General features: G+C 37.8%; 1 protein-coding gene across 1 annotated transcript; it reads left to right on the top strand.

The window, feature by feature from the left end:
* The first annotated feature begins 5408 nt into the window (after positions 1–5408).
* LOC111268242 (uncharacterized) lies at positions 5409–11428 on the top strand. Its single transcript, XM_022847099.2, has 7 exons — positions 5409–5502; positions 7030–7240; positions 7632–7707; positions 8299–8408; positions 9077–9176; positions 9310–9484; positions 9897–11428. The coding sequence occupies exons 2-7, from the start codon at positions 7038–7040 to the stop codon at positions 10748–10750; spliced, it is 1518 nt and encodes a 505-aa protein (XP_022702834.1). The 5' UTR covers positions 5409–5502; positions 7030–7037; the 3' UTR covers positions 10751–11428.
* Positions 11429–13091: the final 1663 nt, after the last annotated feature.

Raw genomic sequence — 13091 nt, 5'->3', positions numbered from 1 at the left:
TCAGTCTATCTTTCATGACACGTATCATCTTTGTATTTTAGGCGTACATTGGAGCATTATGGTGTTTTAGTGTATTCACAGCGAAACTTTTCTTAAAGCTGCCTTTGATCACTTTCATGCCCGTGCCTATCTATGTTAAATGTTATGTTTTTTAATATATTTGTGATTTATTCTTGATATTGACAATGTTCTATTAGGTATGTGAATTATGTAATCATAAAATCTTAAAGTTATAACGACGAAAGATAAAGCAACACTTAATAATTTCGAATAGTTTGTAAAATATTAGCTTCAGGAAAAACGTCAATAAACGTTTCTTCCTTTTTACTCTAAGACATAGCATGCATACATTTTCTCAACCGACTCTATGTCCGTTTGATTAATTTCTGCAAAAAAAAATTATGCCTCCTAATTGGTCTAAGCATGGCTGAAAGTCTTTGACGTTCCTTATTATATAAAACTTTAATTAATACAAAGATTTTAATTTTTTCCGCTTCATATGCTTATGCGCGCCGGTAGCATTTAATGTACGCCTACACGACAAGCATGATTTAAGTGACAAATTTTCTATTGCCTATCTAGCGTAGATTTTTTTCAGATACACTGGTTGATTGATCTATTAAAACACGTTACGCAAATCTGAGACTTTATACAGATATTTGATCCAATGCAGCCTAATTTTGATAAGCTTGTAGCGGCTTTATAAAACCGGCATACTTTTTTTCCACTGCACGCCACGCTTTCACCAGCGGAGCTGCTTTGATGTAAGCGGTGTTCTTGTCTACATCCAAAAGTACACGTTTAAACTTTATTGACAAAGCCGGAGGAAGTATATAAATAGGGCCCAACATTGTGACGTAGAGCACTGCTTGTACAAGGGTAACGATGCGAACTCTTGAAAGGGTTGGAAAATTGTAAACTGCACTTCTTCGACCCATATACACAGCAATTCTACATAGTGCCAATCTCACGCGATAGGGACCGCTTTGTCTACCCTAACATAACCAAAAGCCAATAATTAAAAACGTTTGGCGATCGAATCGGGATTTTTTTTCTGCACCGCCTCACAGGTTGGGTGAATGATTAGGTTAATACTGATCTTCGCAATTGTCGATAATGGTTGGCTTATTCTACAAGCTATTTAGATACTGAACCAACAAAGCAATAAGGGCTACATAACCACATCAAGATACATCAATGATTTTCAAGTCTGGCAATACAGTGAAAGAACATAAGATAAGACATGTAGGAAACAGTGCGGATTGATTTAAAATCATGTGATTTTGTTTCTGCCTGCTTGGGATAACTAAATGGTTTGTGGCTCGGAGTTTTTATCCGCAAAGCAGGAAACGACCTTTTATAGCCAATTCAAAAATGCAGGCCGATTGCTTGTACCAGTGAAGAAGGAACGTTCTTCCTTCAATAATTGTAGAATCCATCTTTAGTAGTTGAACCGAAGAAGCTCATATTTAAACTTACTAGCAAAAGCATTAAAATAAGCATAAAAAGTTATTGCAGGTAAATATATTTTATAACTAACTTTAGAACCAAATTTAATCAAATGTCCATCCAAAAATGGCTTTTCTTAATTGATATTGAATTTCCTTAGTAATTAATCTCAAGTTATGGAAGAAACTTATATGAGTTAAGAATAGAAATTCAGATGTTTTAAATCATTAATACATACCACCTCTAGCTATCTGACGATTTTCAACTCATAGATAGTGTGGGTTACTCTCTAACACACTTGACTTCTCGTCTGTCTACACTTTCTTGTAATAGTATGTTAATTTCTTTGTGACTATTGCTGTGCCTGCTATTATTTTGTTCTTTATCTAACTTACAACCAATTATACTTCAGCAAGTGAACTGCTTCAGTTCCTATACTCGATAACAACCTGCGTGCACATAGGCACTACTAGTAGTGTAGATGTTCACTCGCACAGCAAGCCGATGTGTGCTCAAAGCGTACACTGTACAGAAATCAAATGAGCATGATGGCATTGTCTCCTTTTGTATAGTTGTCCATATACATAGAGAGATATATAGGATTTTCATTATGGTCGCAAGTGTGCGATCTATTTGCTGGACGCCTGCGTTTTGTCGAAGCAGCGGCAGCAACAGTTCATGTCACTCCTGCTACTACTGCTGCGGCAGTTGCTGGTGTTTTCCTCTTGTAAACACACGCATGTCTGCTGGCGTGTACTCTCCGTACAGGTGTACGAGAACTGAACAGTTGTCGTATGATTTTACCAAATGGTCAAATGACGAAGAAACTTTTTCGTGTGGGCGGGAAAGATGTGCGTACAGTTGTCTTCTTTGTTTTTTCCCTTCACTGTCGTGTTGTTGGGACGTTATTTTGTCGTTGCTGTCTGATACCTTGGACTTCTGTCGTTGATTTTTCGATAGACTCCGACGTTCTTAGCAACGCGTAATACATCAAGCTCTTAACGATACGCTGGGGTCGATCGCTCTCGGAACCAGCCAAACATAGACATTCCAAGCCGCACAGCGGCACTGGAAATCGCCTTTATAGTCCTTTCTCCGGATTCCTGTTTCTGGACAGAAGCAGCAGCAACAGCACAACTCGAAGAAAAGTGTATGATGCATGCAACTGTAGTCCAGAAGTAGTCACTTTGAAGCTGCGGTCAAATCTCCTCTTTTACGCAAAATCTCGTTGGGATAGTATCGGTGTTTGCGTTAATCAGGAGCGACTTTAAGAAGTTCAAAGCGATTTACCTGAAGCTTTTCCGCACCATTGTGGTAACACGAACATAGTGTACATACCTTTGCCAACTAAAAGCTACGAACGGATGTCGATGTTTTTTTTAATATTCGCGAGTAAAGGAAAAGAGATGTTAACAGGAACTCGAATTTCATTCAAAATAAATTAAATGCATAATTAAAAAAGAATTAATAAAATGAAAGCAAAATAAAACGCAAAATATACAAAAAGCAGCTGAACCGATTTCGAGCACTAGTTGTTAACACATTATAATGGCAAACAGAGAAAATTTTTCAGTAATAAACATGTTCATTCAAACAAAAGGGCTAAATGTTTTTAGGTGTCAATGTTTTTTAGAAGCGTAACGTAATTAATGATAACATTTTAAGCAGTGCTTTGTTAAGTTTTGCGCCCAACTCAAGCGTAATCCGTGTATACGCTTTACTTACAATAGTTGTGCATTGTATATTCTTGAAAGATCTAAGGTTAGTTATAACAGGCTAATATATTTATGTTGTACGTTGAAATATTGTTTGAATTTTGTGTACAACAATAAATAAGTAAATTTTACGCATCAAACAGAGCAATCAGGTTACTTAGTCTATGACAAATGAGTAGGTACTACATAATTACGTACATACTTATATATTACATAGCCTGCTAATCTTAGGAACATGCTTCGAACCTGGACATCGACGCACTTCGTTTTGTGGTCGGAGTCAGTCTTCTGCTGAGGTAAAGACTCGAAACATAATTATCTGTGATAAAAGTTCTAATAATCCCTGTTGTCGAAGTGTTGCGATTTCTCCTTTGCTTAAGTAGACGAAGAACAGAATGAAGAGCAACCTTACGTTCTAATCAGGATACTATTGTATTTGACAACGGAACTCTTCGTAAACGGAATTATAAATTATAAGGTCAGAGTAAGAACCTCAGCAGCATGTATACTTGAAAGTGAGTATTCCATAACCGTTTGCCAAGTATTGCCAGCGATGTTAACTGGGTGTACGACCTCCTTCGTGATAACTAATATAAAATGCGATATGCAATCTACAGGAAGAATTCGAAGTTGTTACAAACTGTCAATGTTTATGTCCATTGTGGCCGATCGCTGACAAATAACACCAAAAGGGGTTCGCCAATATCGGTTTCGATATGTAACTAGCAAAGCAATAGGTCTGATCTGTCTTAACATGTTATCATTCTGAACATAACTCTGAAATGTATTTAACATTAAACAAAGTGCAACAAATTTCGCTTCTTATTACTCGGTCAGCTGGTCATCGGGGTTGAATATCCAGGTGCACCAATAAGTCATCGCGGCATTACAACGGCGCGTATACGGGCTACTCTACCCTATCAGCCATTTGTTCCAGTTTCTGTAATGCAGAAGAAACTACTATGTCTACTATTCGAAACGGGCCCCTTTATTTTCTTTCTATCATACTGGCCGCTTCCTTTATTAGAGTTCTATTCGACGTTCACAGTCTAGTTAATTTCGTAACGATGTGTCTTCTATACGTTATCTAATTTTCTTAGTAATACTGCTCTTCAGCTTATTTTTATTTTCACAACTTTGGCGGACTTGATATTGATCATTCTAATCATGTGTTTTCATTAATCGAGCAAGAATTAGTCGTCATTGGAAAGCATAGAGTTCATTTCTCTTCGACAGAAACAAAAATAAAGTTGATATATGCGTCTTTATAATTAGGAAACATGTCGGACCTTAGAGATTTGAGCGAATGAGCATGTAATCAAGACAATCAAACACACGATACTCATTATTAGTATTGGACGATGGTAACGTGAGCTCAGTGGGGTCTGTGTAACAATAGCAGCTACGACCGACAAGCATATAATGGCTAAGTTAGTTTTACATAGAATCATAACCGAGCTTTTGAACTCCGTTGCATGGAACGGACTTGCTGATGGGCGCACCCCTCCCTTCAAGGCTGGGGATTGTAGAACAGGCTTTAAGTAAAATAGGTTAAAATGTAAATAGCCCTGAAATGCTAAATTAATCTGCGAACTTCCTAATAAACTTCTTCGGGCATAGAAAAAATAAAGGCCATTTGTTTGGCTCAGAAGAAGCGAGCCAGCCGATATGATTGGGGTGATGCGTATTTTCCTTGAATATTTTGTCAATGGTTTCAGAACAAGTAGAAACACTAGAACACGCGATTTCGTTATTTTAATACTTTATGAAGTAGATAGCCAGGAGTCTGCATGTGATCACTGAAACTTAAATTTACTTGTTAATCAATAGATCAATGTCGTGTGTAATAATAAGATCTATATTGCATCATGTTGTTATGTAACTTGAAAAAAAATGCTATTTTAAACGAATACTAGCAATAACCGTATTTTAAATAATTCGATAAAGCCCACGATAGTAGAGCAAGACTATCGGTAAACATGTGGTCTCTGGGTTGATAGGTCAGTAAAAAAAAGGCTGTAGTGATCGATCTCAAAATTTCGTTTATCTTTTCGTAGAAAAATACAACTCACAATTCTTAGTTCATCGTGTCATTGCAACATAGAACCGAAAGCTATCAACTTTTTCCTTTTCCCTGGGCCCTTTCCCGGGTACCGCGTGCTACCCTCTCCTGATCTGGAGTTATGGTTCTATTATAAGCAGCTAGCGCTCAGACCCTGGGTCATCTTCTGTTCTGGACTTCAATGAAATTGCTGACTTTTAAATTTCATCGCCACTCACCTTATATTCAATTTTGGTGCTCTTTCAAATTTACTTCTCCGGTAACTTCGACATCGCGGTAAGAACTTAACTCAAGTTAACTGTGTGTAAAGCATTTAGTGAAATGGTGAAACTCGTCTTCCTGTCAAGGGTATCCTGACTGTTCCGGGACAAACAGCTACAACGTTTTTTTGGAATAACAAACGAATTTGAGCGTATTCTATTGACGAGTTGCCATCCTCACCTTTGCGGTCACGTCTACATTATCAACTTGTATGTTTTATGGATAACCTTACCTTTGGCATTAAACGTAAACAAGCCGTAACTAACGGGTGACCAGGCGAAAATTCGTACATATCTACAGGGCTATATTATGCACTGATGTATAGCTTCACTGATCTGCGGTAGAGTTTTCTAAAAGTAACGTGAAAGATCTATGAAACATGTAAATTTCATAAGCCTACCTTCTTACTAAATCACTTGAAGTATATGTCGGCTTAGTTTCTTTATGATCTTATTTAAATGCTTAGCATTTATGCAAAGAAACAGATTTCCCTTTTTTTGGAAAAAATTATTAGTCAGACCCTACCATCTCCAGATTTTTCTAACAAACAGTATCCACATTGGCCACAAAGAGTATGAGTAACAAAATGTTTATGTACGTTAAAAGGGCCGCAGATATTTTATTCCACTGAGCATACCTACTTAAAATATCTACTCTATCTACTTTCAGCAATATGCCAATGCCAAAATCTGAGCATCACTTTTCTACTTGAATGGTGCCAAGATTTGCTAGTATTACGGACTGAAGGCCTCAACAAGTCGTACATGCATAGAAAATTCTGCTTAGTCAAAGGTTATGCAACATCTGCGTTTAGCTCTCTGCTCTGCAGAAAAATCAGATCATTCACTGCAAAGTATTTTTGCTCTTGTTGATTTATTTTGAGTCATCTACGCACTTCAGCCCAAATATTAGTTTAAATGTGAGCTGCATCTTGGAGAAAGTAATTCTCTATCACTTTCTGCGTGTGAGCAAGAGGCAGTTGTTATGCCTTCCATTTAATGCGAGGGTGCACGAAAAATTTATAAAGCTGACTTGCGCCTACAACCATAGTGACGATACTTCGATCCTTCGCAGTTTATGTTGTAGCACAGACTTTAAAAGTTGAAGACAAGTAAAACCGAATGTGCTAGGTTTAGCAGTTTTAATTGAGAGTTAGTGCAAAAAAGGACGATTGCCTTAACTTGTGTTTGTTAGTTCGCGCGCAAAAAGTGCAACTTATAACTATCCGTTAAACTGGGGTAAAGGCAACATATTACTTCTGTGTTCACCCGTGTTTCTATTTATGATATACAAGTATACTATAAGGATAAAGTAACAGTTAATTTGCACTGTAGTTCTATTTAGCATAACTCCCTCCGGCTTTACTCCTTTGTTGCCAAGATAGTTGTCGACATACTTTTAAAGTTTTTAGTAGAGTAAACTGATAGCGATTCAATCTCCTAAACCAAAATTGCTTTTCGAGTATCATAATTAAATGTCTACACAATATTATGAGCATCTATAAAACAATGCTTATTATCGTTTTCGTTGTCCTAATTACAGCGGGCGCGATGTCGTTTTCCTCACCTATCTACCTACCGCTTTTGTCACGTTTGGCTAGGCGTTCTACTACTTTTTCCACACGACACTGTGTTATCACGCCATCGGCCTCTCGGCGTATGCGGCAATTGCAAATTCTTCTTTTTCTGGTTACCCTATCTCTGGGACCTTCGCTGGTCGAAGGCCATGGTCGCCTTATGGAACCCCCTTCCAGGTAAGCTTTGCAAGCTAGAACAGACCGATTCGCTTCATAAGTAGATCAAAGAACTAAGTATGAATGATGAATACAAGAAACACGTCAAAGGTATAAATGAACCGATATATAGAACGTACCAACTTGCTTTGAATTCTGTAGATATGTATGAAAAGCGCCGAAGATAGTAAAACGAAAAGTTTGTCGGAAACACAAAGAACATTAGTATACTTCAAAAAAAGTAACAACCCTGACTGAAATGTTTAGTGGTAAGACGGTAAATTATATGCGCAGTTGAACGTGACAGTCAATAACTAGTTCTGGCCAACTAAATTAGAGGGATTAAGATTTACCTTCTTAGTGCTTTTTATGCTTATATTGATTATCCATTACTTTGCGTTCTCTTTTTTAGATCCTCCATGTGGAGAGTAGGCTTCAAAACACCCAGAAATTACAACGACAACGAATTGTTTTGTGGAGGATTCACGGTGAGATTTTAGCTAGACTAGTTAATTTCATAAAGAAATACCCCAAAAGCAGACGTGAAAGTGGCATGTACAGGAATAAATATGCGCAAATACCATTCTAGTTTTAGCGACAGACCGTTTGATGAAGGTGCAAACGCCAGTTTCATTGTAGTTTTTCAAAAAAATTGTACGTGAGCTAAACTCAGAGTCTTACTATTATAAGTCAATCAATTAATTTCTATTCATGTCTAAGTAAATATAAAAAAGTAAAAGATTTCTGCCAAGAAAGAGATCCATGCCTCAATACACCATATTCGTTCAACGATAGTCGAACGAGATACTAAATCGCGTTCACATATCGAAGTACTTAATGTAAGAAATAATAATCAATCCTTATTTATCAACTTTTGTTGGTCAGCAATGCCGTATCACAAAAAGCACTGAGAAGTGCTTTTAATAGGGTTCCTGGGTAATGCAATTAATATTCATTATTAATAATAATTAATATCGCATATTGTATTAAAGTGATTCATAAATAAACGGTTAAAAACCAAACTCACGGTTTATTTTAGTTTTAATTAAGTTGCCTAAAAGCATGTTGGCATTTTTCAGCGTCAAATGCGGAACGGAATGAAGTGTGGTGTATGTGGCGATCCTTGGGATATTCCAACTCCAAGGCCAAACGAAGCTGGTGGAAAGTACGCAACGGGACAGATTTCCCGGTAAAAAATAATTTTAAAAAATGTTATGTATATACCTCTATTTATAGGGCTCTCGTGCTATAGAGTATAAGTCAAGTTTCTTAAAGTAGAGGAAATTCATTTTTATTAAAAGGAGTAAATAATAAAGCTAATAATTTATCTTTTCTTTATGCTTGAACGACTAGTAGACTTGAACTGCACTTTAGACCGAGGTTGGGAGATCTTGGCTTTGTATAATAGTGTTTGGAAGTCAACGATGTATTAAAATCTACTTACGGCCTTTTGCATGAAAAGTTCTATCGTTGTTGCCCATGACTGATTTTTTAGCAATCTTTTTTTGAAGCTCTTTTTTGCCGCTTTTCTTCATGCATGACGTTCATAATATCGATACGTAATACAAAGTTGGGGTTAACAAGAGACGAATTGAAACCCATTTTCAGCTAAATCTTCCATACGTTTACCACTTGACAAAACATCGACTCCGGGATAAAGTCCATCTGCGTTTTATCCCGGCAGGATATAACCAGCAAGAAATAAATCGATGGTGATCACCAATAATGACCTGATGTGATACACTACCTTCTTTAATATGCATTTCTCATAAACGTGTAATGTGATAAAGTGTCATTGCCCAGCAAGAGCCTAACATAATACTTATGGCATCCGCATGCGTGTGATCACTTTGGCAGATACTACCAGTCTGGGCAGGTAATCGAAACTGCAGTCGAGTTAACAGCCAACCATAGAGGCCACTTCCAATTCAGGCTGTGTCCAGTCAACGACCCAAAGGTATCAATTACAAATAAAGTAAAAGCATACGTCAGTTTCAATTTTAGTGAATATCATAGTTCAAATCGCAACTAAACATACCAGTCGTAGTTCGAAACTAATCTAGCTCTAATCTTCTATTTTCTTTATTCAGGTAGTCGCTGATGATGATTGCATGGCCAAATATCCGTTGGAGATTGTGGAGGCAATGCCCGATAACCCTTACCTCTATAAACTGCCTGACCGTAATCATCGTTATCAAGTTCGCGTAAAGCTGCCATCCAACCTTACTTGTTCACAATGTGTCTTCCAATGGACCTACACAGCCGGTAAAAAATCTTGGGTGGGAGAACTTGTAATACGTTTTTTTACTTTTTCACTTCCGCTATATAATGCTAACGATGCCGTACGGATCATTTTGCTATTTATTGAATCCGACAACCTAAATATTGCACGTGGCGCAGCGGAACCCCACTTGGTGATCTTTCCTTTCGTGGTAGGTAACAAGCCTAGGTTACATCCGTTGCGATATAAAGCATCCTAAAGATAGAGGGTTGTGAGCAGTAAGTGGAACGACGTTCTCGCTCGTTTTATGTAAATAAGAAGAACCGATAGTGAAGTCTTAATGAACTTCTAAAGTTCACTAACCGTTAGCTGGAGCTGACCGATCAGCGCCGCCTCTATCATCTTGCCGTGGCGGCCATCAGTATATTAGTAATCGATTCTGCTATTTCGCTTAAGGTAATAACTGGGGCCGTTGTCCTGATGGCGTATCCCGCGTTGGATGTGGTCCCCAAGAGACCTTCCGAGGGTGCTCTGATATCGCCATTGGTTCCTCGTATACTACATCACTGAACCACGCGGGGCCACCACGAGTACAGCATCCCAGTACCTCTAGACCATGGAAATTGAGCCCCAATCACGGATATGGCAACAAAAATCTTACAGCAACATATTGGCCAAAGACCAAGACCGTTATTTGTAACTACAAAACAACCACATATAGGCCCCAATCTGAGCATACCGCTGGAAACAATATTGACTCCAGCAGGATAATGCCTGACCATAAAATATGGAACACTTTGCCTTTCCATAAACCAGGCTTAGAGAAGGAAGAGGGTCTGCCAATGACTCCGTCTGAGACTAAAATGCACGGCCATTATCCTGAACCCACAACAAGAAAGCCATGTGCAACTGAACCTAGAGGCGAAACTACGGAAATAAAAAACACTTCGCCACAAACACGTTTCTTACCTAAAACAGCACGACCACATTGGAATAGTAAGGTCACTACATCGCATCCCAGTAATCGCGGCTTTGGTTGGGCTAAAATGGGCACGGGTTCAAATACCCTTGGAAGTTCACCGAAGCCGTCAACGACGCCAGCATTGAATAGCACAACATTGAGCAAGGCCACACCTATACAAAATGAAATTCCATCGTCAGAGGGCTCAAACAAGAAGAAACGATGCCTGGCAACGGGTAGGTATGCGGGTTCGAAAAAGATACTAGAATGGTGCGAACTCAATTGCTTACATGCCCCGTATTACTGTCCAAAGTCTCATTGCAGCTGTGGCTATAGAGAACTTCTGTAAACTGTTATTAGGAAAATATAAGATGAAAGTATGACGTATGAATAAGCTATCGCTAACAACTATGTAGTGATTAGTTTGGGGACCATTCCAGCAATCTTTTGTTGTAGTAGACACCTGTCAATAACAAGCTTGGCGAGCTGACCTCATATTTAAAGACAATGGACAGTAGTGCCGGTTAGGTTCGTTCATGATGCTAAGTGATATCGAACATTTTGGTGACCAATATGGCATCAGGCAACAATTTCCGGTATCGTTTACTACATCTACAATGATTCGGGGGGTTTTACAAAGAGATCTAATTAATAACTGATGCCAAATCAATACATTCCTGAATGCCGGCGCATTGATAGATTAAGTCTGATAGTACTGAAAAAATACAACACTAAGATAGGCTATTTAGACTTACAACATAGAACAATTGTGTTGTACCTATTATGCGGTTGTCACGCCGAATTCTTATGTTATCCTTGAAGTTGCCTCAAAAAATCCTGAAGGAAACCCTGTCCACACATATTTTGTTCATTATTTGTAAATGTATCCAGATCTATTTTATTGGTTGTAAATATTTTATTTATTGCTTAGCTATGACTTAAATGCAAGTGGATTTAATTATGTAAACTTTACGCAAGGAACTGCAAACTTGATAATAAATATATAATTTTATCTGTATATCTGAAATATTCTTTTTTCTCTTTTTCATCGGAAAGCGGTAGTGTGCTAAGATTTTCAGTATATTCACTGCAGCCAAACTGTTTGACCTTATAAGATTGGATAGCCTTAATTTTCACAAATAAAACTCGACTGAGAAACAATTAAACAGAAACGTGTCAGAAATTTGAGGTTATCGACATGAATTACATATTGCTCAAGCGCGGTAATCGGGTCAAGCAAATTCAAGGCAAACTAAAATATGACTTTTTGAATTTATTATATCATAATATACGTCACATTATTACAACCTTTATAATTATTTTTTAGATTTAGTTAACAGACAGAAGTCTGCCTTTCTCCTTGCCCAACTCAATACGATAAATAACTAATAGGAAAATTAAGGTTGCGCTATTATGGATCTCTGCTTCGCTCAATCTGTGCGTTCTGAATTAAGCCATCTTTTCACGGTCGTTTTGCACTAGTACTATAAGTTGTTAATCTTGCAAACCATTGACCTGTAGCCTAAATCTTTGATAGAACTCGAACTGTTATTATTCCAATTTAGTTAATACTTCACTTTATATACATATATAGGTAACTGGTTCCCGCGTTTTTTAAAAGTTTTTCCAATTCGTCTCATTTGTTGTTTGTTTCTGGTATACTTTTCGAAAGAGCTTTTCTTGTTCTGTTAGAGTGATGTAACGGCATTTTGTTCTGAGTGCAATGTCAATTCAAAAAAATTTCTTAAAATAGATATTTCAAATGGAAAAAATGTCTTCTGGATGCATTTCATCGGAGCCAAAATACTGTCGAAACAGCCCAGGATGTATGCCATGTGTTCTCTAACGGTGTTATCTCTGAAAGGACTGTTGCTGTTATGTGTTAACTTTGAAAACAGTATTCGGGACTACAGGATGCATTCCGCTCTGAGAAACCATCTGAACCCGATGACGACCACCTAAAGACATTTCAAAAAAACAATCAAAAAAAAATTCGCAAATTAACCAAAGATGATATGCAGCTCCACAGATGTCGCTAACTGCCTGAAGTTTATTGGGTTTACATAGAAACCTGGGGTTTGAATACGTAATCAACTTTCTGAATCCAACAAGGAATTAAGATTTAATGTAGCTGTCAACATTCTCTCCGGTACTGATTGTCACGTATCTAGAGCGACTGATTTTTGCACAGAGATATCACCGGTAATGAGAAGTAGTATCTGTGCATATTCGAAATGAGTGGCTCGATGAAAGAAGCTCCAGGGTTCCAGGTTCCAGGGTTCAATCAGATTTTCATCGGAAAAAATTTATGCTTTGTTTTTAATAGAGGTGCAAAAACTTGGCTCGCTAAGGGTTACTTCCCACAAACCAAACAGCTGATTAGCACATTTATTTGGCTCAGTTATATTGAGCCGACCAGACTTTTCGAGAGAGGTCTTATAAACTAAGTCAAATCATCCTGCTTCATAACAACGTGAGGTCACGTACGGCAGGCATCATCAAAGCTGCTCTCCTGAACTATGGGAAGTTTTCCTACAATTTCCATATACTACGGATATTGTGCCGACGGATTTTCGTCTTTTTTGTTTACCAGGCAATCATCATCGCGATCAAAAATCGAGCTCAGACTACTTGGAGATTAAACCCGCATGGCAAATATAATACAATAATTTATGTTCATGGGAATTAAA

Source organism: Varroa jacobsoni, unplaced genomic scaffold (genome assembly GCF_002532875.2).
Source record: "Varroa jacobsoni isolate VJ856 unplaced genomic scaffold, vjacob_1.0 scaffold_1268, whole genome shotgun sequence".
In the NCBI taxonomy this organism is placed as follows: domain Eukaryota; kingdom Metazoa; phylum Arthropoda; class Arachnida; order Mesostigmata; family Varroidae; genus Varroa; species Varroa jacobsoni.
The sequence above is the reverse complement of the archived record's forward strand: the minus strand, read 5'-3'. Positions and strand labels throughout refer to the sequence as shown.

What these genes read in the sequence shown, in the direction of transcription:
- LOC111268242 (XM_022847099.2), top strand. Translation starts at nt 7,038, where the DNA reads ATGTCGTTTTCCTCACCTATCTACCTACCGCTTTTGTCACGTTTGGCT. An exon ending in CTTATGGAACCCCCTTCCAG is followed by an intron (nt 7,241 to 7,631) that starts GTAAGCTTTGCA and finishes TCTCTTTTTTAG; the next exon opens with ATCCTCCATGTGGAGAGTAG. An exon ending in GCAACGGGACAGATTTCCCG is followed by an intron (nt 8,409 to 9,076) that starts GTAAAAAATAAT and finishes TCACTTTGGCAG; the next exon opens with ATACTACCAGTCTGGGCAGG.